Below are 19,501 nucleotides of genomic sequence, written 5' to 3'. Positions count from 1 at the left end.
TAACATATATAATAAAGGTATGCGTAGAGATAATGATAACTCTAGGTCCAAAATATAACAAATGTAGCAAAATTAAACTACCCCATTTTTTTAGGGGCACCGCAGGAGGGAGCAGAACGTGACTCCATCTCCATGTATATATTTTGGATAAATTATGAAAGTGGGTTTTTACTTGCTAATTTATAGACTGTATTTTGTTATAATTCTGCGTCACTTCTTGCCTTCATAAATAATATTTACTGTTAAATTTATTTGCAGTAATTTAATGGGATGGTTAAAACAAAAATCGAATATCAGGGATCTCGACTCTATTTATCTCCGAATTTATATTTGTAATTAAATTTATATTTTCGAGCAAACTGAAGTATTGTTTACTTTGATTATTAATATAATCTTCAATTCAATATCTTGTTAACTGTGGGGATCAGATATCAACACGTGTGCAAACACAATAGAATGTAGTAAATTCGTAAATTCTTACGCTTGAGTATTATGCAACAGCAACACAAACATAATGCAAGTACAACAACACTTAAACCGCATTTTATTTAAAATGGGGGAAATCTCTTTAATCATTTACATATACTAATAATTTATTCGGTGCTAATAAATAATTTAAATTATGGCCCCTTTAGATATGAATGAAATAAAAATAATGGCATATATTTTTGTATGCTTTGTGAAGGTGGAAGGTGGGGGTGGTGAAGTGCAAAGTTGTTTGTAGATGGAGTATAATTAATGAGTGAAGAGGAAATAAAGAAAGCAACTTGTGGCTTTTGTCATCTTTCTTGCTTATCTACACACACTCCCACACACACACTCAACTCCTCTCTCTCTCCTCTCTCTCTCTGTCAATCATTTAACTGAGAGCTCTCTGATCTTGATCCATCTTTGCTTCTTGATTCTGCAAGTTTATATTTTTATCTCTTTGTAACCAACCAGCATGGATGCCTCTCCTTCCCCTAGTTTGGACCTCAAGATTTCAGAAGAAAGATTAGATTCTCAGACTTCTAAGAAAAGGTTTGTTTTCTTGAAATTTTGTAACATGCAACAATCTGTTTCACTTTCCCTTATATTTACATGTTTTTCTTTTTTAGGAAAATGTCAGAGAAGACTGTTGTAACAGTGAAGATTGAAGCAACTGAAAACAAGAAACACAAGAATGAAGGGGCACCTTCTGATTCTTGGTCTTGGAGGAAATATGGGCAAAAACCAATAAAAGGATCTCCTTATCCCAGGTACTACTTTCCTTCTTCCTGTTTTTAGGAATCTCTCTCTCTCTCTCCCCCCCCTCTCTCAGAGTTCTTTTGTGTTAATTGACAGCAAGTTAAACTCTCAAAGTTAGTAAGTTTATTGTCACCTGGCAAAATAGGGTGAGAATGGAATTTGTTGTTCTTTTATAACCTTCAGGTTATTACAAGTAGCCAGAAAGTGTTTTGTCCTTTTTCCAAATCCATGTATGTACAACATAATGTATGGTAAAAGTTTGTAAAAAGTTTCTACTTCTATTTCAAAACAGTATAAAATCATAGCTACGATTTGATCTAGAACCATGTCATGTAACTTTTTTTGACAATAACCATGTCATGTACTAACTCAAAAGATTATATTCCTTCCTGACTAGATCTTTTGGCATCTGATTCTCTGCAGGGGATATTATAGATGTAGCACATCAAAAGGTTGTTTAGCCAAAAAACAAGTGGAGAGATGCAGAACAGATGCTTCACTTCTTATAATCACTTACACTTGTACTCATAACCATCCAAATCCTAAAGAGCTAAAACAAAAAATAGAGGAAGAGAAAGAAGAGGAGCAAGAAGAACAACTCGAAATGGACAATCTTGACAAGCAAGAAGATGGAAAAGAAGTGGAAGAAGTGAAGGAGCAGGTATCTTTATTTGATGAAGATGGTGCTAGTGAAAACATGACTAGCAATTTTCACTACATACATTCTCCATTGAGGGGCTCTGATCATCAAGATATTATCACTAGCATCAAGCATGAAGATGAAATCCAATTCACCGAAACTTTGGAAAATGTTATGTTTGATGAGAATGAGAAGCCTCTCTGTTATCCTCATCTAATGACCTTCACAACACCAAAAACAGAAGAAAGTGATTTCTTTGATGAGCTTGGAGAACTACCCACATCATCTTCTTTCACAAGCTTCATGAGGGGCAACTTCTTTGAGGATAGGATTCTTATTCACTTGTCTTAGATAAATAAGTTGTTTTTGTTATCGCATCTTTAGGGAAATGTACTTGATTGTTCATATAATATTCTCAAGTTTTACTAGCAGTATCAGCGGAGTAAACTAAATCATTTCTTGCATTATGCATACATGTTTTTGTAGTATATCTTGTTTTTAGTTAATGAGCACCGTGTTGTGGGGTACTTGAGATAAGGGTGTTTGTATATATGACACTTCCTCAACTAAAGGGAATCTTGTCCATTGGTATAAGGACTAGTGTTGTACCTTTAATGGTTGGTTGACGTGGGACTCCACACTCTTGCAAAAATCAAAGATAAAACAGAGAGAGAGAGAGAGTGGAGGTTACAATATTACAAGTTTGCACGAGGGTCACGAGGCTAGTTGCGCTGAAAGGTGCAAATGCAATGCATGATGATAATGATGAGGTTTCCTTGTTTATTTTATCTGCAAGTGGTTGAACAGGTGGAGTGCAGTTGAGGGGGGTTATGTCACAACTCACAATTTTATATGTTGGATTTACTGATACATACCAATGCTGTAACATGATCTAAGTCTAACTAACACGCTCTCACTGTCGGTGTGCTAGAGGTAAACAAGCACCTTTTATTTACAGTGCGTCCAGCAATTGTTGACGGGTAAACGGCAAATTCATCACTGTACTTTTCGAAAAATTTCACTTGGATCATCAGCCCAAAAAAACTTTCAGTTAAACACTTGTACTATGTATACATTTCAATTGAGTTTCTCCCGTTACTTCCGTTAAAAAAAAGTAACAGAACGCTTATGTGGAAGAGTGACATGGCATGAACTACCCGTTATCCTTCTTCTTAAGTAACCCACCCATCCTCCAACCCATCCCCCATTTCATTCTTAGAAGATGCAGCCCTTCATTCTTCCCCCTTCCATGTCTAACTCGAAAAGTTCATCTTCTTCAGTTAGGAACCCTTCTGGTAATAGTTCTAATACATTCTATACTAATAGAAAAAACAACTCCGAGTTTGAATATCTTGGTGTGAGGTGTAAATGTGATTTGCCAGCACCATGTCAAGAAGAGAGGACACAATAGATCCTGTAAGGCGATTTTTGGGTGTTCACAATACAAGGTAACATTGAGTTTTTTTTAGAATTTAGAACTTTTGAGATTGTTGAATGTGATGATTTTTCTGTTTTATTGGTAGAATCCTAGTAAGAAATGTAATTTTTTCGTTTGAGCTGATCCACCCTACTCGGAAAGGGCTAGAGAGGTGATCAATGTTTTAAAGTTGAAAATGCAGAAGAAGGAAGATGCTTTGAACAATGCTGGAGTTGATGTCAATTTTTGTGAAAGAAAAATGCTTGTGTTACATGAAGAAGTGTGCAAACTTCGTCGCAAAAATGAGGAGGCAGAAGAGTTGTTAAAGAAATTGATGAGAGCAAATTATATTTTGAAGAAGTTGTTGGCAGTTGCAGTAATATTTGTATTTATGTTTTGGTTGGTGATATAGGATGATTGTAGTTGTAGTTTTATTAGTGTAGTTGGAGTAGTTGGTTGTTGAAGTAGCAGTTTGTTGGTTGTAATGGTGATATTAAGTGCAAGTGAATACAATATTTTGGTTTATTTTGATTGTTTTAGTTAATGAAAGATAAAAGAAAGAAAGGGTGATTTCCGTCATTGCATAACATGAAAGATTCCTTACAAGATCATAAATCCAACACCAAAAGACAGCTATGGTTCCCCACTTGAAGCTTACAAAAGTAATAAAATAGGTTCCTTGACCATACAAAAGACATAAGCTAAGTTCATAGAAGCTTACAAAAGCACTTAAACTAAGCATGACTGTCACTTAGTTTAAACTTAAACTTAGACATGACTTTGATAAAAACAAATACTACTTCTTCCTTGGGGCTTTGAATGATTTGACTGGACCCTTACTTTTCTTCCCCTTTCTCACTCTTGATGTTCCTGGCATGTCTGCATCTGCATCTGGAGTGTCACTAGTTCCACCATTGTAAACCAAACTAGGTGTAGGCATCTGCAATAATAGTAAACATTAGTAATGGGCTAAGAAATTATAAAACTTGATAGAAAGCTTTAAGATCTTACAAAAATAAGCCGGTTGACTTGAGTGCTTGGAGTAGCATCTTCAAGTGTGCTTTGAGTGGACTGTGCAAGCCTCTGACTTCTCCTTGGTGTGTTAGGTTTTTGACTTGAAAATATTTTCTCATTTCTCATTGCCTCCTCCATAAGCTCATCTTCCCCTGTTTCTTTTTCAATGTCATGCATCTCCATCTCACTTGCAATTTATTCTTCTTCTTCTTGAGTTTTCTTCTTCTTTTTCCCTCTCTGTTTCTTTGTTTAAAGGGTCATCTGAGTTTCTTCAGGGCATTTGGTGATGTTATGTCCCGGTTTCTTACAATTACTGCAGTGCATCACCCTGCCTTATCTACTTAGCTCGCTTAACTTACTATTCCCACCCCTGTTAACTGATCCTTCCCAACCTTCTCTCCTTCTCTGCCTTTTAGGCCTTCCTCTTAATGTCTTCATTCTTGGAGGTGGCATAATAGTATCTCCATCAACCTCTTCCCAAAAAGGCTCACCCCTTATCACTTCCAAACAGTGAGAGTAAGCCTTCATGTAAGTTTCTTTCTTAAAATAATGGGACACAAAATCAGTTGGATTAAGCCTACTTTTCTGTATAGCAGGAACAGCGTGACAACATGGTACCCATGTTAACTCTCAAACCCTACATGAGCATGTCTGTTCTGTTAAGTTTACACAAAATCCAATCCCCGTCCACTTCACTTGAAAATTATGTCTCCCATCCCAAAGCACACTACACTCAGAACTTGCTACAACCGCATCATTTAAAATTTTCTGAGTTCTAGGAAGAATAATACAATCTACATTTTGCATAACATCTCTTTTCTGATGTAATCTTTCTATAATCTTATCATGGATATCAGTCAACATGTCAATTAATGGCATAAATATGGATTTCAGAATCCATGAATTAAAACACTCTGAGATGTTATTCTCAGTGCTATCTGTCTTGCAATGTGTTCCAAAGAAAGCTTTAGACCATACATGTGGTTCAAACCTATTCATTATCACCCAAGCCCTCTTTGATGCCTTCTCAAGATCCCTCATTGCAGCTTTAAAAGCTTCAGGATGTGTGGCATCACTAGCATCAAAAAAAGCATTCCTCACAGCCTCACTTCCATATTTCTTTCCAAGGTTGGAATATAAATGCCTTGTGCAACTCCTGTGCTCTATATGTGGCAGCAGTTCTTTCACAGCCTTTATTAGCCCCTGTCAAAAAATTATCCAACAAAATAAAGATCTACAACCAACAAAAAATTATCCAACAAAAAATTATCCAACATAATAAAATAATGAAGGGACTGATGTACCTTTTGTTGATCAGAAATGAAGGTATATCCATAACCAGTCCCTAATCCAAGATCTTCAGTAACAAGCATTGAGAACCACTTCCAGCTATCATATGATCCAGTCTCAACCACAGCCATTGCAACAGGAAAAATGGAGTTATTTCCATCCCTCCCTACAACAGATAAAAGTTGTCCCCCACATACTGTCTTCAAGAAGCATCCATCCAAACCAAGGATAGGTCTGCAACCTTCCTTCCATCCCTTTCTCAACTCTGCATAACAGACATAAAATCTTTGAAAACAAGGAGAATCTTGTTCATTCATCCTGGTTGTGGATATTTTAACAGTATTCTCCTTGTTACTCCTCAAAATCTCACCACCAAACCTCCTCAAACCAGCATAGTGTTTCACCATCTATTCTGCAATCCCACTTAAAGCTCTTTTTCTAACCCTGCAACATTTGGCATCACATACTTCCACCTTCAAAACTCTCTTGAACTCCTCTTGCATTTCAGATAGCTTCCAGTTTGGATTCCTCCGCAATCTATCCCCATACAGATCTGCAATATAATTTGTCGTAACAAGGTTGTTTTTGTAGTGATAAATGCAGTTATGCTCATCATGTACTGTCTTTATTTTCCATCCCTCATACTCCACTATATATGATAGCCACAACCTAAATGGGCACCCCTCAGTACACACTATATGCATCATGTGCAAGTCATGTACACGGTATTTCAATGGTCTCCCAGTAGCAATAGAATACTCCCTCACTGCATTTTTAAATTATTTTTTACTACCAAAAATGAGTCCAGGCCTCCACTTTATGTCCTTTCCAGCTGTAGAGGGGTTAAAAGGCTCATTTACCCTTTTCTTTTTAGTGGACATGTTAGGTTCTGTATAAGCAAAGTCCTCATCCTTAGATTCTTCCTCACTGCCAATACCATAAACTGACCCACTTGACATTGAATATTATCTATCTCTCTCAACAACTCCTCATTAGTGACTCTATAGCCCTCCAAATTGTCTTTAATAAATTGGTTTTTTTCTCTTTCAAGCATCTCATGTTCCATTCTAACTTCTTCTCTTATTTTTCTAAAATCAGCAAACTCTTCATCACTCCAGTCACTACGCAAGTCCACTTCAAATTCTTCACTCTCATCTGCACACTCATTCTCTTCACTCCAGTCACTACCCGGTTTATTAAAGTCCACTTCAACAACTTTTTCTTTACCTCTAAATACTCTCTTCCTAGGAGTCAGTTTAGTCTTCTTCTTAGAAACTCCAATGTCTTCCTCAACTTCATTTTCAGCATTAACTCCACTACTTTTCTCAGCTTCATTCTCTGCATTCACTCCACTGCTTTCATCACCTTCATTCTCCTCATCCACATTGTAGTCACCTTCCATGTTACTACCCTCATCTTCCACAACTGGTGGTGTCGCCTTGGACCATGAATGAAACACATGTATTTTACACACTCCAGTACCATTTGACATAGTTATATTTACCAACTCTAATACATCACTATCACGCAACAACATTTTAAAACTAAGGTCAGGAGTAACCCCATCTTTGGCATAATATAGCTTATCATCATCTTTTACTACATCATTCACCATCTCCCTAATCTTCTTCACAGACAATTCTTTAACTTCAATTTCTTTAAAGCACTTTAACTTATGTCCAGCATATTGATATTTCAGGCAAGTCATAAAATGACCACCATAATATATTACTAGATCTTGAGGCATGTAAAACACATGTATATCGATTTAGGGTTCATAATTATACTACCAATTAGGTAATGAGTACAAATTAGGGTTTCAGAATTGTAACAACTACCAATTTAGGGTTTAACCTATATATCACTATAAGATCGAAACTTACATATATAAATCACATATATATATATATATAATAGGGTAAATATGAGCATAAGATCGAAACTTACATGATTACTAAGTTGCCTTCAATCTTCGATCACATCTGTAGTCCGTTTCGATTGATCGATCGCCCCCTTTCTCCAGTCGTATGTGTTGGTTTAGATGTAAGTAATAATAAACCCTTAATTTTCTTTAGTAAATCGGGTTAATTTGATATGAGTGGTTAATTAGGAACGGGTCGGGTTATAACATCTGGCACAGATGTGGCACCGACGTGGTTAAAGTTAACGACACATCGTTAAAGTCAATGGCGATTTAACGGACGTGAAAATAATAGTCAATGGCGATTTAACGGACGTGAAAATAATTTGTAATCAAGTGTTACAATTGACAATATTGTATGAAACTGTTATGTGACTGAAAGTTTTTTTGGGTTGATGACCCAAGTGAAAGTTTTCGAAAAGTGGAGTGATGAATTTGCCCATTTACCCAATTGTTGACCGATGATTACAGCAGTCATCGCTTGTAGCAAGCTATAGGACCCTTATTTATTTGAAGAAAGATCAGCTTATGTTTCAGTTCTAACTCTTAACCCTACTTTTGAACAATACATGCTATGCTACACAAATCTTTTCTTAATTAAATACCTACATTCGAGCAAAATATGCCGGATATATTTAGAACGCACAATAGCTTAGTTCGGTTCATTAGCTTACTTTCACACGAAAAGGAATCAACTCAACCAAACCAAACGGACCAAGTGATTTCGCTGGTATATTAAAGGACACGAGAAGGATGTGCTTCCTAAATCCTAATGACTAAGTACCATTTTTAAGTCCTGTATCGCGAGGATGGTGGGTGCATGATGTATAAACAAATGGCAGTTCTGCTTTTTGATGTTTTACTAGTAGTAGGAGAGATTCCTTCTCTAGTACATGCCAAATTTACAAACAACCCTTCACTCGGGGAAAACAGAATCTCACACTAGCAGATTCCACATACCCCAATGTATATGCAGAACTGGATAATTTATACAATTCAAAAGAGAGCGTATATACATGCCAACACGTTTTTACACTATGCTATGCTCATTCACACATAAATATACAAATTCACACGTAATTTGAACCATAAAATATATGATCACTGTTGAATTTAGATTACACCAGGGAAAGACTAGGAAAGAATATAATGCACAGTGCATATTTCTTTATCACTGGTCAGCATTCAGAAATGTCCCTACCCGAACGCCCTAACCACCCCATTCAAGTTCTTGCACGGATTGTAGGAGGGCCACAAGTAGATAGGTGTATATATCTACATTCAATCATCTTCTCATACATCATAAGCCTTAACATTGAACCCAAGATGACCATGACCATGACAATTCATAGACCCGTTACAGAAGAGGCATCGGTAAATTCTACAAGATCTAAAGTTCACAAATCAACCAGCATTTGACTCACCAAATGTTTATCTGAATATTGATGGAATGAACCACATAAATTTTACCAAAGTGTATGTGAAAGTGAAAATGTGATAGAGTATATAATAAGACCATTATTGACTGGCAGGGCATCTGCTATGAGGAGGTGCTTAAACAAACTTATGTAAAGCTAAATTCTCATTTCTTAAGCATAACAAATAGCTAAAAAAATCTAATAGACCAACAAGTTTACAGGATTAGTGCAGGGTAAGTAACAAATGTTAAGCAATTTAGCAAAACTTGAAATAAAATAAAACTTTAAGCATGTCTTATATCCTAATAAGACTTTTTTAGCCATATTTCTCTGCAAGTGAACTTCTATGCTGAAAATTTTAGCATGTTTCCAATGTAACTTGAAAAACTGTATCCAGTACTCTAATAAATCTGACCAAGAACAAAAAGGCACGGTACGGACGTCTTACAGTTGGAAGTATCTAAAGGAATTTGAAGGGGCTGTAAATTTGAAAAAAACTTACTATAAAGCAAGAATTAATCTTCTTCAGACGGTAGTAGAGCTTATGGGGACAAATATGACAAGTTTAGATGAAGTTTAATTAAAAGATGCACAGAACTTTAGGCCGAACGGAAAGCAGGCTTAATTCTTATTCAGCTAGCAGCACACATGGCTTTCTTCAAGCTATAAAGACGGAATGGTGCTAAACGACCAAACTATATTATCAGCATCAAGAGCTCCTTAAGTTCCGCAAAAATATTTAAAAAGAAAAATTCAACATTCCATCTCCTAACATCAACAGTTACTGTAATTACCAAAAATCCTTCAAAAATCTATATGCTCTTAGACAATTGTGCAGAAGTACCTGCATGCATTGTACAAAAGAGAATACAACAAACACTATCAAATGCAACTACCATTGCCACCATCCATCTTTTCATGAATCGCCTTGTAGCACTGGAGACTGCAAAGAGGAGCTTTTGTAACTGAATCTCGATATTTGTATGGGTTGTTACAGGATGGACCGGCACATTTTTCACGTGGAGGAGGATAGCTGAAAATAAATAGAACATAACTCAATACCATAAGCATAAACTAGCAAACAATCAGCTCAACTAGTGTTTTATCACTATTTTTTGTGGTTGGTTTTGTCTCGGTTCCTTTATAAAATTTCTCATGAGAAACAATTATATATTTTTTACGTATCAAACTAACCCAACATATGATCGGGAATACTTCTTACTGACTTGGGCTATAAATATGTAATAAATATTAGTTGGCTAGAAATATGTAATAAATATTGGTTGGCTAGGACCTCTTTCCAGCAAAATTTGAATTTAATTTAAACAAAACCCAAGGTCCGTTACCAAAGGCCTCTTGCTAGGTGCCTTGTCAAAAGCAAAGTGGGTGGCTGGTTTGTTCAATCAGCAACTAAGAAAAGATCGAAATGGGTACTATATGCAAAAGTACTCCGAAGAAAATGAAGCCGAGCCCAGCCCTTTGGCATGACACTTTATTCCAAACTAAAAGAAGAAAGCAAGAAACGAAATACACTGACAGCACAAACTAAACAAACCCTGCAACAGCATAAGACACAATAGGCATGCCATAAAGTGTTTTAAAAAGATCTGAAACTCAGATCATGCATTTAGCAAAACAGTATTCTGAAAAGAAACAAAACCTGCAGGTTTTGGTGTCAAAGATACGAGGCAAACCCACGTCCTCTGAGAAGGTAACTGTGGTTCCAGTAGGGCCCATGACACATCTAATAGTATTCGGAGGAAGCGTCTTTGCATTGGCAGCCCTCTCCTGCACAATATAATGATCAAATCTGAGCTTAAACTCTTTCAAAAATTATTTTGCGCAATTGCAAATTTCATAATACCTCAGCCAAATCTTCCTGACGCTTCTTAATCTTATCTTCTCGCTTTTTTCTGCTAGAATCTTGACCAAGAATTTTTCTAATCGCTTCAGCCTATGACCAGTGATCATATAACATTATCAGTACATCAATAATTATAAGGCCATATAGCAATCTTATGCTCATAAAGTAATTGAATAGAAGCAAACCTCTGACTCACGAGCTGCCTTCTCATTCTGTAATTTACGCCTCTCAGCAGCCTCAGCTTTCTTTAGCTGCTGCTCCACTTCCGTGAGTTTCTCTTTTTGCTCTGGATGGATCAAAAACACAGTTTAGAACTAATCATAACTCACTATGAAATAAATTTTTTCTTGTGCTTTTAAAAAGCTTAGTGCAGGAATGTCTAAATTGCTAATAAAGAGATCAATTATCTATCCATAGACTAATATTCAGACACATGAACATATTTTAGAAGTTAGAATTGGATCTAGTCGAGGCATTCGAGGCATTCATTTTTACGCTCTTCAGGTACATGGATTGAAAAATATTATTGGGTTTGCTGCTTTAATTATTAGAGGTGAGATATCTCCAACAAACCCAAGATATTTGTCAATCCACGTACCTAAGGAGCGTAAAAATGAAGGCATCGACTAGATCTAAACAGTTTCATACAAAATCATGTAAAAGTAAATCTAAACACTAATTACAAATTATTAAAGAAGAAGCACTAAATTGCAGCAATAGTTTGATAGGTAAAAGATATTAAGCAAACAAACAAGCAGAATAGACCAGTTCTACAACATACTTCGAGGTGGAGGTGGCGGTAAACCATTTGGAAACTCAATTGAGACAGAAGAGGCATCCTTGCCAGATAGAAGGGCTCGTTGACGAGTTGTAAGAGCAATTTCCTTTCTACCTTCTGCCGGAGAGTCAGTAGCATCCTTTGCTAACTTCTTCTTTCTACCGTCAGGCTCTGCTTCAGACACTACTTCTTCCTCCTCTTCATAATCTGTGTCCTGCGAACCTCTCTCTGATTTGGCCTTCTTACCATCTTTGCCAGACTTTGAAGGACCAAAATCGTTAACATTCCCACCTTTCAAATCCCTAGATAGACCTCGTTGTTTGATGCCAGATTCTTCCCCAGCATCTTTGTATCCTGCTGCAACTTTAGAAGTTCGGAGTTTCTCCAAGTACCGAATCTCATCATCGTCATCGTCGTCAAATTCTCCATTCAAATCGCGTTTCTTTGGCATCCTCCTACTCTTGCGAACTCGGTCTGACTTTTCTGCTTGCTTTCTGGAGCCATTCCTCCCGGACATCTGACCACCAGAAAAGTCCTCCTTGCTATGATTTTCGTCCTCGTTTGAGAAATCCTTCTGTGGGATTCCTTGCGGGGCTAACTTTTTGTCTGGGGGAGGTGAATTGTCTTCATCAGAATCGTCCTGAAATATACCCCAAAAAAAGAATCGAAGATTATTTCAATAAATTAAAAACAAAAAAGTTAGAACAAAGTATGGAAGCCAATTAAGATAATATCAAAAAAAATATTCATTGCCAGCAAATGTATACCACGTGCTTCAGTCAGAAATATATCCATATGCTCTAGAAAATCAACTATTCTGCCTAGAATTTAAGACAAAATATACAGCGAGCGAGTCAGGACCAAAACGGAAGAAATAATAGACTTGAATTTTTCCTTTAATTTCACACTCTCCAAATAACCGTGTAGTGTTTCCTTCTAAAATGAATTCCCCAAATAAGGTAAGCAAAATTGTATTCCAAACATGACAGTATAATCAAATCAAACAGAAATTATGATACTCAACAATATTTGAGAAAGTAAACTGTGAATTTCTTGTTTATCAGACCTGGAGAATCAGTTTTGGTCGCTGCCGAGGAGCATCAAATGTTTGAGCACGCTTTGTAGAAGATCCATTTCCTGATGTAGCATGAGAAATGGGCTTCGTCTGAATGGTGTGTGTCACACCACCAACCTTAAGCTTAACCTTTTTAAACTTACTCTCCTTTGCATCCCCAAGCGATCCTGAGTTCCTACTAGGAGCAGCACCTCCATTATGATGAATATTAACTTTTAAACCACCTCCCTGCCCATGATTAATTTTTAAACTACCATTCTTATGCAATGTACTTGAACTATTATCTTTCTTCAACTTCTTACGGGCATGTTCCTTTTCATCTTTAGAAACTGAAGAACCCTTTGAAGCACATTGATTAAGGTTAAACACTTTCCTCTTAGAGCTAGCACCATAACCAGAATTCTCATCGCTGGATATTTTGGCTTTATCATCTGAAAGCTTTTGCGACAATAAGGTTGACTTGTTACGACCTTCAGGTAATGGCTGTGATTCAGGTTTAGGTCGACGAGAAGTTTGGCTTCTCTTTCTCCTTGCAGTGCTTGCAATACCTTCAAAGAGAAGGCCGGACTCATCCATTGAAACCAGAATATCAAAATCTACCACCAGAGATCACACAAGTAAAAACCCTCGCGTGGGTTTACAAAGGCTGCATCATATACAGAAAGTGTCAGCTAATTATGTTAACAACTATTAGTTCCAAAACTATAGCTTCACGCAGGATTATTGATAACCATCATTTGACAAATTCACAAATGTAAGCTTACGCAAATAAATGATCATTTAAAAACAGGTTAATTAATGGAAAACGTCATGCACAGACCTTAAAATGCTATTAATGCATAAACGTTAACACATTAATAGCACAAAAAACAACATTTCGCAAAGTTTAAAATCCAGCGTAATGTACTTGTCGTATACATAATCAAATCATCTTCTCATAACTTACCGACAAACAGCTAATCATAATATATTCCCAAACAAATCACGACAAAATTAACCACACTGCATTAATCAGCTCGTAAAATCGAAATGCACATTAAAAACATATAGAAACCCCTCACACTCATGCCATTGATCTAAAATCGACACGGAACAGTAAAATTAACATTTAAAAAACAAATAAAAAAACATAAACATATAAAAACTGTCAACTCAAATCCATGAACATAAATAAAAAAAACCGTCGACTCAAATCCAAATGTACACTCTCTCGAATCAAATCACGCGTACACACAATATAATCAAACCAAAAACCCCTATAGATACATACATTAGTACAATCCACACAACTAGTAACACATTCATCGATCTCAACTGATATTCACACACACACACACATTAGAAAAAAAAAACCTGAATCCACTGAATTAAAGGCGCGCACACAAACACACACTAAATCACATTAATAAAAACCCCCAAATCCACTCGATTAAAGGCGCGCACACACACAACTAATACTTAACATACATTCACTGATAGATAAACAGTAGCATTAAGAAACTCAACAAAATAGTAGTAACACACATTCCGATGTCAATCAACACAGACTCGCCCTCACACAAATATCATTAAAACTACCCCGAATCCACTCAATTAAAACACGCACATACACAACACACAATTAAAACACACATACACAACAAACAACACACATTCACCTCTCGATAAACAATTACACACACACACACCAAAATCACCTCGAAATTCACCTCAAATCAATCCCGAATCCACTCAAATAAAACACACACATACACAACACACAATTAAAACACACATACACAACAAACAACATACATTCACCTCTCGATAAACAATTACATATACACACACACACACCAAAATCACCTCGAAATTCACCTCAAATCAATCCCGAATCCACTCAATTATAACACACAAAACCACACACACATTCACCTCAAATATAGTTCACCGATCAACACACACACACACATACCAAAATCACCTCAAATCAAACCCTAATCTACACACCAAAACACACACAGAATCACACACAAATCAATCACCTTCTCCTTAATTGCAGCAATCCACACCTCAATTCCCCAAATTATCAATCTCAATTTTCCCGCGAAAATTAAAAAAAACGATGAAGATGTGAGAGAGATAGAATGATCGATAATCGATAATATATTTGTATATATGTGTATGTATAAGAGAATATATAATAATATAAATAAATGTATGAATGTATAAGGGTGGAGTTTAAAAATTGAAATTAGGGTTTGTGAAGTTTGTGTATGTATATGTGTAAGTATAGTACTATTACTAGTTGTACTAGTACCACTATACACGATCTTCTTCATTGTATGTATGTGTGTGTTTATTTTTTGTAAATCCGTTCCGTCAATTTTTGTGATCTTTGACTCACTGAGTCCACTCGGTCACTTCTTCCTCTCCGGGTTTCCTTTTTTATCCCCTTTTTTTTTTAATTTCCGTCTTCTTTGTATTTGGATTTGTTGTGAACTTGTGATGCAGGGTTGGGTGTAGGTTAGTTAACGTACGCACCATGTGTTCGTGTTAGTCTGATGACGTGTACCAGGATTTTGTTTATTTTTTCTTATTTTTTGTTAAATTAGAATGCATGATTCTTTTTTATTTCTATTCCTTTTTCTCTTTTTTTTTTAAAGTAAACGTACTTGCATTATATTAAATCAAATGCAGTTACATCCATTAGGAAGTTAGGAACATACTCCCACTCCTGAAAGTCTGACATAGAATGAGATACCCTAGCCAAAGCATGAGCAACTCCATTCGCAGACCGGTGCACAAATTGAACTACCATACTATCAAAATGCTTTAATCCTTCAACACATTCACTAACTATGGTATGAAAATAAGACCTTACTGAATTACTTTGGCAGGCATCTGCTAATAGCTTCGAATCTGTTTCGAAAATACACCGAGTAAACCCATGATTTTTAACCCAAAACATCACCTCCTTTAGGCTCAGCGCCTCTGCCTCTCTTGGTGACCATATACCCGGAATCTGAGTACACATTGCTCGTAAAAGACGGCCTGATTCATCTCTGATCACCCCGCCAACGTCAATGGCTGATATGCTATCAAACACAGCAGCATCAAGATTTACTTTTACCCACCCTTCTTGTGGCCCCTGCCACCTTCTCGAGCTCGAGTTCATCGTAATATTACTTCTGGTATTTTGAGCCTGGGCTGTCTTCCAATCTGCTAGCAGGTTCAAAACAACATTTTTAACTCCAAATACAGACACTTCAACCTTATTCCATACCCACTTATTCATTCGGTTCCAGATATTCCAACACACCAATGCTAATAATGCGCACTGCTCCTGTGTCCTAGTAGCAAATAGTCGTTTGAACATATGAAAAATTCATTCTCCTGGTATAGTTTGGACCCAGTGTGTCATATTAAACGAGTTCCAAACTTGTCTGGCAAAACTACATTCAAATAACTCATGCCTTGTATTTTCATCTTCCAGTCGACACCAAGTACATTTACGCTCCATGTCTACTCTTCGATCATTCAGCGCTGTTGCAGTTGGTAAACATGATTTGCATACTTTCCAAAGTAAGACTTTCACCTTCCCAGGTACCAGCAGATTCCATACTTTTTTCCAGAATGGTGCATCCACTGTATTACATTCCCCTACCAATTGACGGTAGCAACTTTTCACAGTAAATACTCCCTTTCCATCGAATAACCAGAGTCACGAGTCTTCCCTGTTAATGTTTGATAGTGGAATATTTTTGATCAATCGAACGTCTCTATCATTGAAGATATCATTCAAGACCTCATCATCACATCCCCTACCTTGTACTTGCATGAGACTTGCTACATTTATGTCTTTAAGTTCCATGGGCATGTTTGTTGTTACATATCCATCATCTATATTTGGGAGCCACGGTACTTTCCATACAAACGTATCCTCTCCCGTGCCTATGCTCCTTCGACACCCTTTTTTCAACACTCTTGGCCAGCTATAATACTTCTCCACATGTAACTAGGGTTCTCTCCGATCCGAGCATTCAAAAAATTACCATTTGGGTAGTAACGTGCCTTCATAATTCTTGTAACCAGTGGGTTCGAATCATTTATTAATCGCCATCCTTGCTTGGCTAGCATCGCAATGTTAAATTTCTTTAGGTCCTTGAAGCCCAAACCTCCACCCTCCTTAACAGTGCATAACTTTTCCCAACCCATCCATCGTATCCCCTTCCTCCCAGCTCTATTCTCCCACCAAAAACCATTCATGTTGTGTTGAATTTTGTTACAAACCTCTGCTGGTATGAGTAGTAGATTCATCCAAAAATTTGGAATTGACTGTGCTCCTGTTTTCAACAATACTCCCTTACCTGCTTTAGACAGTGTTTTGTTTTCCCAGCCTTTAAGTTTCGTACCTACTCGATCAGCTAAAAAGCTGAACACCTCGTTCTTTCTCCTCCCCACTTCCATTGGCAATCCTAAGTACTTCCCTGGGCTTCTACTTTCAGCAACTTTAAGAATATCACAAATCTTTTCTCGCATTGGTACAGATGTATTTGGACTAAATGTAATGGTAGATTTATTAAAGTTTACCACCTGACCAGAAAGCCTCCCATATCGTGTCATTATATTCTTCATAGTCCTTGCTTCTCCTTCATTTGCTTTGAAGAAAAAATAGCAATCATCAGCGAATAATAGATGTGAGATTGGTGGTGCTCCCCTAGCAATACTACACCCATGAATCAGCCCCACTTCTTCATACCTTTGGATAATGGCACTCAGAGCCTCAGCACATAAAATATATAGGTAAGGGGAGATCGGATCTCCTTGCCGGATCCCTCTTTGCGGTACCACTCTACCGAAAACTTGACCTTGCTGAGTAAAACTATACGTTACAGACTTGATGTATGTCATAATTCGATTAATCCATGTTGCGTGAAACCCAAATCTTTCCATCATTCCTTCAATAAAATTCCACTTGAATCTGTCATAAGCTTTTGACACATCTATTTTAAGGCCAGCTACACCATTGTTCCCTTGGGTTCTCTGTTTGATGTAATGATTAGTCTCGAAAGCGATAAGAGCGGTGTCTGTTAGTAATCTCCCCTCAATGAAAGCGCTCTGATTAGCTGATACAATTTGTGGAAGGCAACCTTTTAATCTATTGGCCAAAACTTTTGACAATATTATGAACAAGACATTACAAAGCGATATTGGCCGAAGTTCCGTCATGCGTTGTGGCTGCTTCACTTTCGGAATCAAGCAAACTATTGTATGATTAATTTCCTCCTCCATGATCCTTGTATCGAAAAAGTTTCTGTAAAATTCCACCACATCTTCTTGTACGACATTCCAGTAGGCTTGATAAAAGGCTGGGTTCAGGCCATCATAGCCCAGTGCTTTATCCGCGTGCATCGAAAACACAGCATTTTTTACTTCTTCCACTGCAATAGGCTGTAGCAGCATCATATTTTGTTCCTCTGTAATACTCTGTACTCTTTCTCTTTCTGATAATTATCCTACCACTCCCGACGCAGTGAACAACTCAGAAAAATACTCTGTGATAACATCTTGCATTCCCTGCGCATTCTCCACCCATTCATCATTTTTATTTCGTAGCCTGAAATGTAATTATTCCTTTTCCTCCCCGATGCATAGTTGTGGAAGAAGCGGGTATTTTGATCCCCTTCCTTTAACCAAAATTGCTTAGATCTTTGCTTCCAGTATATTTCTTGTCGCTCTAGTAACTTTGGATAATCCTCTCTGGATTCGTTGTATCTTTGAACACCAATTACATCCCTTCTTGATCTCACCCAATGCATCACCTAGCTATAATTTTTAATATTCTTCCTCAAATCTCTGACCTTTCCTCCCCCGATTCATTTAAGTTTAAGCAGCAGTACTCAATTTTCCCCAGAATATTCCCTAATCCAACCGTATTCCAACTCTCCTTTACTATATTCAAACACTCAGCCTCTTTAATCCACAAGTTTTCAAACCTAAACTTCCTGCTTTTTGGAACATAGATTTGAGAATTTAATTTAAGGATTAACATAAGGTGATTTGAAGTAGATACTTTCAGCACATGAACCTCTACAGTAGGGAATAGTTGACGCCAGCTTTGAGTTACGAAACCCCTATCTAGACGTTCTTGTATCCATCCTGGAGTCCCTCGCGATTTCTCCCACGTAAATTCACTCCCAATAAACCCTATGTCCTCCAACTCACAATCAGTAATTGCTTCTCCAAATCCAGTCAATAAATTATTTGGGTGTGGTCTTCCTCCACACTTTTCAGAGTTAAAAAACATATCGTTAAAGTCTCTTAACACACACCAGGGCAGCTGCGACTTTGATGCTAATTCACGTAGAATATCCCACGACTCCTGTCTTCTAGTTCTCTCCAGGCAACCATAAAAACCCGTATATCGCCAACGCCCAATTTGCTCACACTCAACCTCAAAATCAATATAATTAGCACAACTTCCTTTGATTTCCACAACACCTTCATTTCTCCACATTAGAGCTAACCCTCCCCCACGGCCTCTAGCATCAACAGCATAAGAGCCAGCGTAATGAATAGACTTACAGATTTCCTCTATTTTTTTTCTTTTTAACTAATGTCTTAGATAGAAAAACTAAATTGGGTTTATTATTTTGGATGATTTTCTTAAGAAATCGAACTACTCATGGATTACCCATACCACGACAGTTCCAGCCCAAAAGACTCATGACTCTAGGTGGGCCTGGAGTCCAGAACCCGCCAATTTCCCGTTTTTTGGATCCAATATCTCCACATTATTCTCCCTTTGATTTAGCCCATCTGTTTGCATGTTTACTGGCCCATTATCTTCTATTAATACATCCGTATATGTTCGA

At 37.1% G+C, this 19,501-nt stretch overlaps 4 protein-coding genes across 4 annotated transcripts; 1 reads left to right on the top strand and 3 right to left on the bottom strand.

Moving 5' to 3' along the window:
* The first annotated feature begins 707 nt into the window (after nt 1-707).
* On the top strand, nt 708-2,301 carry LOC141692920 (uncharacterized). The gene is made up of 3 exons (XM_074497881.1): nt 708-1,020; nt 1,098-1,238; nt 1,651-2,301. The coding sequence occupies exons 1-3, from the start codon at nt 944-946 to the stop codon at nt 2,216-2,218; spliced, it is 786 nt and encodes a 261-aa protein (XP_074353982.1). The 5' UTR covers nt 708-943; the 3' UTR covers nt 2,219-2,301.
* Nucleotides 2,302-4,631: 2,330 nt separating this feature from the next.
* LOC141691646 (uncharacterized) lies at nt 4,632-5,995 on the bottom strand. The gene is made up of 3 exons (XM_074496412.1): nt 5,603-5,995; nt 4,968-5,501; nt 4,632-4,883 (listed from the first exon to the last, which is right to left on the bottom strand). The coding sequence occupies exons 1-3, from the start codon at nt 5,993-5,995 to the stop codon at nt 4,632-4,634; spliced, it is 1,179 nt and encodes a 392-aa protein (XP_074352513.1).
* Nucleotides 5,996-9,696: 3,701 nt separating this feature from the next.
* On the bottom strand, nt 9,697-15,096 carry LOC141692733 (uncharacterized). Its single transcript, XM_074497665.1, has 7 exons — nt 14,669-15,096; nt 12,636-13,290; nt 11,573-12,209; nt 10,977-11,077; nt 10,792-10,881; nt 10,588-10,715; nt 9,697-9,960 (listed from the first exon to the last, which is right to left on the bottom strand). The coding sequence occupies exons 2-7, from the start codon at nt 13,218-13,220 to the stop codon at nt 9,810-9,812; spliced, it is 1,692 nt and encodes a 563-aa protein (XP_074353766.1). The 5' UTR covers nt 13,221-13,290; nt 14,669-15,096; the 3' UTR covers nt 9,697-9,809.
* A 3,378-nt stretch (nt 15,097-18,474) lies between these two features.
* Nucleotides 18,475-19,143, bottom strand: LOC141691645 (uncharacterized). The gene has a single exon (XM_074496411.1). It carries the CDS (start codon nt 19,141-19,143, stop codon nt 18,475-18,477), a length of 669 nt encoding a protein of 222 aa, XP_074352512.1.
* Between the last annotated feature and the right edge of the window lie 358 nt (nt 19,144-19,501).

This window comes from Apium graveolens, chromosome 10, assembly GCF_009905375.1.
Source record: "Apium graveolens cultivar Ventura chromosome 10, ASM990537v1, whole genome shotgun sequence".
In the NCBI taxonomy this organism is placed as follows: domain Eukaryota; kingdom Viridiplantae; phylum Streptophyta; class Magnoliopsida; order Apiales; family Apiaceae; genus Apium; species Apium graveolens.
The sequence above is the reverse complement of the archived record's forward strand: the minus strand, read 5'-3'. Positions and strand labels throughout refer to the sequence as shown.

Bases quoted from the DNA above. Each gene is read 5' to 3' on its own strand.
- LOC141691645 (XM_074496411.1), bottom strand. From the start codon at position 19,143: ATGTGGAGAAATGAAGGTGTTGTGGAAATCAAAGGAAGTTGTGCTAAT.
- LOC141692733 (XM_074497665.1), bottom strand. From the start codon at position 13,220: ATGGATGAGTCCGGCCTTCTCTTTGAAGGTATTGCAAGCACTGCAAGG. The intron at 10,716-10,791 runs GTATTATGAAAT...TATATTGTGCAG, and splicing joins GTCAGGAAGATTTGGCTGAG to GAGAGGGCTGCCAATGCAAA. The intron at 9,961-10,587 runs GTTTTGTTTCTT...ATTTATTTTCAG, and splicing joins TTTGACACCAAAACCTGCAG to CTATCCTCCTCCACGTGAAA.
- LOC141692920 (XM_074497881.1), top strand. From the start codon at position 944: ATGGATGCCTCTCCTTCCCCTAGTTTGGACCTCAAGATTTCAGAAGAA. The intron at 1,021-1,097 runs GTTTGTTTTCTT...TTTCTTTTTTAG, and splicing joins TCTCAGACTTCTAAGAAAAG to GAAAATGTCAGAGAAGACTG. The intron at 1,239-1,650 runs GTACTACTTTCC...GATTCTCTGCAG, and splicing joins AAAGGATCTCCTTATCCCAG to GGGATATTATAGATGTAGCA.
- LOC141691646 (XM_074496412.1), bottom strand. From the start codon at position 5,995: ATGGTGAAACACTATGCTGGTTTGAGGAGGTTTGGTGGTGAGATTTTG. The intron at 5,502-5,602 runs GTACATCAGTCC...ATTTTTTGACAG, and splicing joins TCATTTCTGATCAACAAAAG to GGGCTAATAAAGGCTGTGAA. The intron at 4,884-4,967 runs GTAAACTTAACA...CCTGCTATACAG, and splicing joins GGACGGGGATTGGATTTTGT to AAAAGTAGGCTTAATCCAAC.